Source organism: Cariama cristata, unplaced genomic scaffold (assembly GCF_000690535.1).
Source record: "Cariama cristata isolate BGI_N322 unplaced genomic scaffold, ASM69053v1 scaffold38143, whole genome shotgun sequence".
Lineage (NCBI taxonomy): Eukaryota > Metazoa > Chordata > Aves > Cariamiformes > Cariamidae > Cariama > Cariama cristata.
In genome coordinates this window covers 1-7,380 of record NW_009609667.1, presented here as the reverse complement: position 1 = coordinate 7,380, position 7,380 = coordinate 1, and the positions used below count along the sequence as shown (strand labels likewise).

The 7,380-nt window shown below is 36.8% G+C and overlaps 1 protein-coding gene across 1 annotated transcript in view; it reads right to left on the bottom strand.

Annotated features, from left to right (window-relative positions):
• Positions 1–2,791, bottom strand: part of LOC104159642 (fibronectin type-III domain-containing protein 3a-like) — a gene marked incomplete at its 5' end in the record, with an annotated part of 10,111 nt that extends 7,320 nt beyond the window's left edge. Inside the window, one exon of the mRNA XM_009697604.1 lies at positions 2,715–2,791. Within this exon, the coding sequence (XP_009695906.1) occupies positions 2,715–2,791 (77 nt within the window). The remainder of the gene's footprint in view (positions 1–2,714) is intronic.
• Between the last annotated feature and the right edge of the window lie 4,589 nt (positions 2,792–7,380).

Below are 7,380 nucleotides of genomic sequence, written 5' to 3'. Positions count from 1 at the left end.
AAAGAGTAATTTCACTAAAGACAACACTCTTCGTATCTGTGCAATCATAGCCGTGTGGCATCCTAAAGGCAGGATATATTAACAGCAGTAAATATGACTAGAACTTCTGCTGTTCAATGAAATTCTCTAAACACTGAAATGTAGTTTTATGTATTTAAGTCCTTTTTGCTTACAAAAAAAAATTTCAATTTATCATGAGTTTATGAGCAGATTCAGAGCACGTAGGAAGCAGCTTCCATTAAAAAAAAAAAAAGAAAAAAATAGGCTACTTAATTTATAATTCTTTTCTTGGGTCTGCTAACAGCCTAAATAACTCAGAAATAGATACTCACTTCATAGCAGCAGGGACCTTAAGTTTAAGTGTAAGATGAAGAGTTTGACAAATCTGTAACTATGCCTCTAAATCAAACATGAACTCAACAGTAGGCCTCTACCAAGCAACCACACAGATAAAACCTCTCCAAAAAGCAGTTAGAGCATCATGTCAAGTATGCAATTTTAAGTTAAAAAAAGTTATCTGTTATCCTAATTGTGCTAGCAAAAGATGTAGTTCTGGCATAGGCCTGTTTGGTTGAGTGAACCAACCAAACATCACTGGAAAACTCACTACAGACAGTGAATACAGACAGCTTAGACAGGATGAATAAAGATGTGCTTTCTTTCAGAGTTTTACAACTACAGTTCTAAAAGAAGACGAAGGGAAGAGTAAATCAACTTACAAATTGCTTTTTATTTATGTGATATAAGAAAAATAAATATGCTTTATTCTGTAGCTATCCCCAACTTCTAACAGGACAGTACACTGTATCACTGCCAAACAGGAACTGAAGGAAGCAGATACGTAATAGAACTAAATGAAAATGGATAGATAAAAGATGGTCATGCTGAAGTTGTGCTTCCAGGCTGATGGCTTCAGACATTTAGCTGGTTTCCAATTTATCTCAAAATATATCTGCAGTTGCTGACATTTTAAAATATACTATGCCTGAAGAAACCATGTAAGTTACTCTGCTGGGACTGCATTAAGTCTGGGATAACTCTTAGCTCAACAGTATTAGACTTTCCTGTTTGCAAGACTACTATCAACTCTTCTGGCTTGTAACAGGAACTTCCACCATAAACCTCAAAGGCTGGCATGTTTTGTCAGCAGTAAATACTTCAGAAGTCTCATGAACTAGAGGTTTTCCTGGACTGTGATACTTCTACTCAGATGAAAACAGCAGACATGAGCTCATTGCACCTCTACTCTGAGCTGGGTAGACGTGAGGCACCTTCAGTTCAGAAGTCAGAGCGCTGTATTAGCACAACACCTGCTTGCGCTAGCAAGCTCCAATGAAAGGCTAATAAGCATGCCTCAGCAAGGCCCAGTCCTTCAGCCGGCCTGCTCCAAGTTGTCCTCAAAGGAAGGATAAATTGATTTTATAAATATTATTCAGATTGGTACACGTTACACAACTTCTTAAACATTACATAATTCATCAACTGAAATTAAGTACTCAAGAAATATGGTAAAATTCAGAATTTCACTTATCTCAAAAATTCTTTCAGTTCTTTAAAAATGAATTCTAATAGGAATCAAGACTTTTTACTATGACCTAAAGATAAATGGGCTTTCGTGACTATTTTTAATTCATTTTTCTTCTGTCTGTTTGGGAACTCAACTATGAAGGATACATGAATCAATCAACTTATCGGCCACCTTTCACCAGATGAAAGGTAAAACCACAGAGTATCAAGTCTGCCTAACCTAACAGCCTTTTCTTTTGCTAGAGGACAACTTTTTATGCCATTCAGTAATTAGTCCAACATCTGCTAGACCCTGTGGATTTTCTCTTCACATTTTACATGTTGTAGTCTCTTCTCAGTGTATACCCTGGGATGCATGCTGGGTCAGAGGTAGACTGGTCACAACAACAGGACATTATGAGAAAGACTCAGATTATGGAGAGTGGTATTCATCCACTCTAACTTCCAGGTCTGACCTACTAACCCCTAGACTTTTCTATAGTTGAGGGAAAGAAAGAGACACCACCTAGAAGGCCACACATCTCATTATAAGATAGATGTCAAGAAATAGCCAAAAGGAATCATCCTTTTAATCTACTTTAAAGGATGTCCAGGTCATCTAGCTCACATTTAATTTTGAGGCATCTAAATTAGGATGGCACAGCAATGAGAAAATGAAAGCCCCATTTTAAGCTAAGCTGTGGAAACATGTATTATATGACAATTTATCCCCAATGGACAGCTGACGTTTTTTCCACGGTTTTTTGCTACACTTTTTCTAACTCATTTGTTTTACTCCTTACTTGCAGGGAACTTCCCAGACATAACTATGTATATACATAAAATCATATTGGTGCCAAGAGAAAACATCCACAAACACAGAAATCAGTACAGGTCCTGCACAATGAGCTATCTGGGTCATGACTGTATTTAATATTCAGAGGGCATCCAGTACATTAGGATCCTGAACTCAACAAGGAAATGTGCTTGTTATTGTCATGTAAGTAGTTAATATATAACTAAACAGGCACACATACAGTGTGAGAAGTCTCCCATCACAGAGATGCTATGGGACATCTCCTCTTATTACTTGCTTGCTTGACCACCGTGACTCTGAAACTTGACACACTAATTTACTGAATTAGCTATTACGGTTCCACTCCCATAATCTGCATGAAAAGAAAAAAGAATCAAATGAAGGCACATACCTGTGGGGCATATCCAGGAGGCACATAAATAGTAGGCACTGAACCATTTGGGGACATCATTGGAACCTGAGCAGGACCTAAATGGGTTACAGAAATATTTAGTACAGCACCGTTTAATAATTTGAGAAAGTTGAAAGAACATACTGAACTGGAAAGTCTCTGTGAAAGATAACATGGATAAACAAAGGTAATGAACTGTACAGATAAAATTATAGCATAGGGCACTCTTAGAAACAGGAAAAAAAACAGAAATGACATTAAAAAAAAAAAAAATATCACCAGCAGGTATTTCTCCCTTCTCTGTCAGTAAGCTCATAGAAGAGCTTATGTCAAAACCTAACAGGTGACTAGTCAAAAGAAGTGTCCCAAGAGCAAAAGACAATAGAAGAGACTTTAAAACAGAAACAAAAAATATTTGAAACAAATTGCTGAAACCAGATACTATTCAGTTAAGAGTTGTAAAGAAAATTATTTACAAAATTGCTGCTCTGTTACTACAGTCTTATCACCTAAAGTAGTGTCAGTACCACAGGAGGGGGAGGTGGCAAACAGGACACTAACTTCAGGTCCCAGGGGAAAGCCATTGTATTACAAACCAGTAAGTCTACTCCTACTAACGGGAAAAGTTGTGATACTATGATGATCCTTGTACCATGCAAACCAGAAAGAACAGAGTTCGCAGACACTGAGATAAATATGACACAAGGGGAATCTGTTAAGGTGGCATTTGTAGATGAAGTACTGCCTGGAAAACCCGATACCTTCAAAGAGCACAGGGACGCTGTCATATACTTGGATTTTCAAAAAGCTTTTGACAATCTCTCTCAAAGAATCTTAAAGAAGTAATGCTTCCTTTGCTTAAAAAGGGGAAAGGGCTTTTCATGAATAACTAACTGGCTTGAGAACAAGAAACAAAGAGAAGTAAATGATCAGTTTTCAAAGTGCCTAGAGCGACCAAAGGAGTCCCACAGGCACCCAAACAAGAACCTGCTCAATGTATTAACAAAACTTCTGCAAAAGGAAATTAACAACGAGGTAACAAATTTTTGGTATGCTCTCAGTGAGCTGCAACCGATCTCACAGTACTCAATGACCAGATGATAAAAAAACAGGAAAAAAAAAAGTGTTTGTAAGTGCAAAGTAATGCACCTGGATAAAACCAGAAGTATTTATTTACAGTGATAAGCCATAAATTAGCTGTGAATATACAGACTATGGAGTTACTACACATATTTCTAAGGAAATACCGGCTGAGCGTTGTTCAGTGGCATTCACAGAAAGAGAACACTAAAAATCATTACTAACAGAGAACAAGCAGAAAACATTATTATGCTATGGTATAAATCCATGCTGTACCTCAATACTTTAATCACTATGTTTATCTCCACCTTTCAAAAAGAACACACCGAACTAGAAAAGGGAAAAAAAAAAGTTTACAGTGGCTTTCCACCTGTTTATCAGGAAAGAGACCATGATTCTTTCACCTGAAGTTGGTTAGAACGTAAAAGAGCTGGCAGCAGAGGAATAGTAAAAGACCTATTAAAAACACCTCACCCATAAACTGCCTAAAAATAGGAAGATAGATAATTTACAGTTTCTCAAGTGCAAGAACCAGAGATATTAAATTAATCACAGGTAAAAGGTTTAAAACAGATAAAGGCATTTCTCATGAAATGCACGGTAAAATTGTGTAACTCCTTGCTTTAACAACATTGTGGAAACTAAAGGTTAGGTTCAGAAGAAATTAAATGGATTACCTCTCTCGATTTGTTAAGAGCTGTAAAGAACACAAGTATTACTCTTGGTTCAGGAAGCTAGAAACAAGAAAGTTACTTCTGTGTGCCTGCCCTATTCTTATGCTCTCCCCTTTACTATTTGATACTGGCCTCTATCAGAGCAAATACATTGGCACAGGCTTCAAGAGGGACTGCCTAAACACGTCCTTACATTCTTGTGTTTAAAATACACATGGCAACATTTGCTAAAGTTTAATAATTAAAGAAAAACTGAAACACAATATAATCTGACCAGGTTTTGTTGCAAGCACATAAGACTGGGATTCAGACACTCCAGGCTTCATTCTCCAAATTTCCAATCCAGTGTGGAGAAGCTACCAAAAGCACCAATCCAACTCTTAGGGAAGTTTCAATGGTACTTGTGAAAGGGCATACATAGTTCCACATTAATGCTTTATAAACTCAGTTAAGACCTGCAAATGGAAAGTACTAAGTAAATGCAAAGTACGGTATATAAGATTAGCATCCCTCATTCTGGTAAGTATGAACTTGACAGAAAACCAAAGATAACTATGTCCAAATGCAAAGAGCAGGGAAAAGGAATGAAAAGCATTTTTAAAAAAAGTAGCATGTAATCCAACCTGATTACACATACTATAGGGATTTCTATAGAATAAGATACAGAACTTTTGAAACGTATTACCTAAAAAGAATCACAGCTTTATTGTCGACAAAGTGTTAACCCACAACTGGTGGGAGAGGGTGAAAAGACTTCTAAGAATAAGGTCTTAATTGAAAGATTAACTGAACTGTGTAACAGTAAAGAATATAAGGACTACAGTAAGCTAGAAATTGAGAACTGAACCTTCTTTGGGTCTTTTTGCTCAGCTGAAACTCAAAAATGTTTCAGTGAAAGTTTCTCCTAAGTATGAAGTGCTAAAAAGAAATTAAAATGAAGTGAAAAGCAGCAAAAGAGAAGCTGAAAGAGTGCTTTAGAGCATTAGCTTACAACAAATTCAAAAAGGTCAACAGTAATGGAAGCATATTTATTGTAAATTGCCATTCAACCAAATAATGGATTAAATTCTTACATAAGACAGTGGATGTTACACAGCTTCTAACTTGTACCGCTTACTTGTAGTTTTTCCATAATGAATACAGAAGACTGACACTTTCATTAAACTCACAATTTTAAAACTATGTAAGTTTCAGGTAAATCGAGAATTAAGACCACAGTTACTACACTGTTTTTACAGCAAACTCAATGTCCTTGGGGGATGAAGGAATCCTAACATGAACAGCCTGTTTCTTTGTGAACTGGCGGGTATCTCTGTTTGGCGTTTTTGTTTTGCTTTAAATGTCTAAAGAATATTGTTTAACAATCTTTTTAAAGCTTACTTATTTAGCGCTTTAATCTCTCTAACAAACAAAAAAAAAGGAGTTATCTCCAATCCAGTACAAAGGTTGATCCACAAAGCCATTTTCAGTATACCCATAATCTAGCGGTCACAAAAATAAAGACATAAAGGCAATGTATGAACCTGAAAAACCATTGCAGTGTTAGAACAGAGTCAAATTAGTAGTCTGAAAACTTGCATCCCATCTTCAGCATTTTACAGTTCCAGAATTAGTGAAAATATTCAAGATGTAAGATTCAAGATATAAGGGTGAACTCTAACTTACTTCTGATTAGATTTCCAAGCAGCTGTGGAATGAAGTCAGACTGCAGAGGAACATTCAAGAAAATGGAAAGCATGGAAAAAGCTTGCAGACTTTATATATTTTAATGAACATAGAGTGTTTACAGTGAAATTCCTGACTTCTTGACAAAAAGCCTATTCCTACCTGCAAAAAAATAAAAAAGCTTTCCTGCATCTGAAGATAAAATGCTAATATGCTATAAAAGTAGATTTTTTTTTTTCCTTTTAAAAACAACTAATGTGAAGATCTTGGCTCTACTTCAGTGCAATACACTGCAAGAGGAATTTTCATGCTTTTAGGCATTGGCTAGACTGGTGCCTGACGACGCCAGTATGTTTTACCATGAGGCAAGACTGATTATAAAGCATCAGCAAACAGCATCAGGAATTTGCATTAAGCAAACATCTAATTTTCTGTATTGCACATAAATGCAATTGACTTCATTCAAATCACTGTATTATGAATGTTGATGACTTGACCCTTGTAAGAGGAGGTCTCAAATCTTCTATATATGTCCAGGTATACAAGTTCTCTTATATAAGAAGTGGAAAAGAAGTATTGTGGGAGAGAAAACACACATATAGCTGCGGTTTATACTTTACTCTTGAAAAATGACTCAAACACAGTAAGGTTTTATTTAACTCAATGGAACTCAAGAAACAGATGTTTCACCATGCTTTCAGTTTAGTATTGTCCTGAAATTTGCTATTTCACTACCATGAAAGGGAAAACTTGTAAAGTCTTTATGTAAGCATTTTGTCCTAAGTTTTAAAAAAAAAAAATCAAGGTGCCTATCAAAGTTCACATGAAACTTGGAATACGTATCCTGAAGCAGGAAATACATAAAAAAATTCCCAACAACGGGAGGAATACCTCCTCCCGCCCCAGCAATAGCAGGTGAAATTCTCCAACTTGTCTATTTGAGCAGACTGTAAAAACCTCATTACAGCTACCATAAACGTGTAGCAACATTAACAGCACTGCGTAACTGCTAGGATCGTGACAAACTGATCTAAACATAGCAACACCTGAAAACTGGAGGATACCGCCACCGCTTACCTAACAGATATATGACTTCTTTTTATTTTAACCATTAACCATCGCTCCATTTCAAGTCTCTGACAAAAGGGCCCGGCGAAGCTGAAGACACCGGCTCTCCAGCCCCAGGGCCGCCCTTGCCCCCCGCCCGAATGCCCTTCCGGGGCAGTAACCGCCCATTCCCTGCTCTT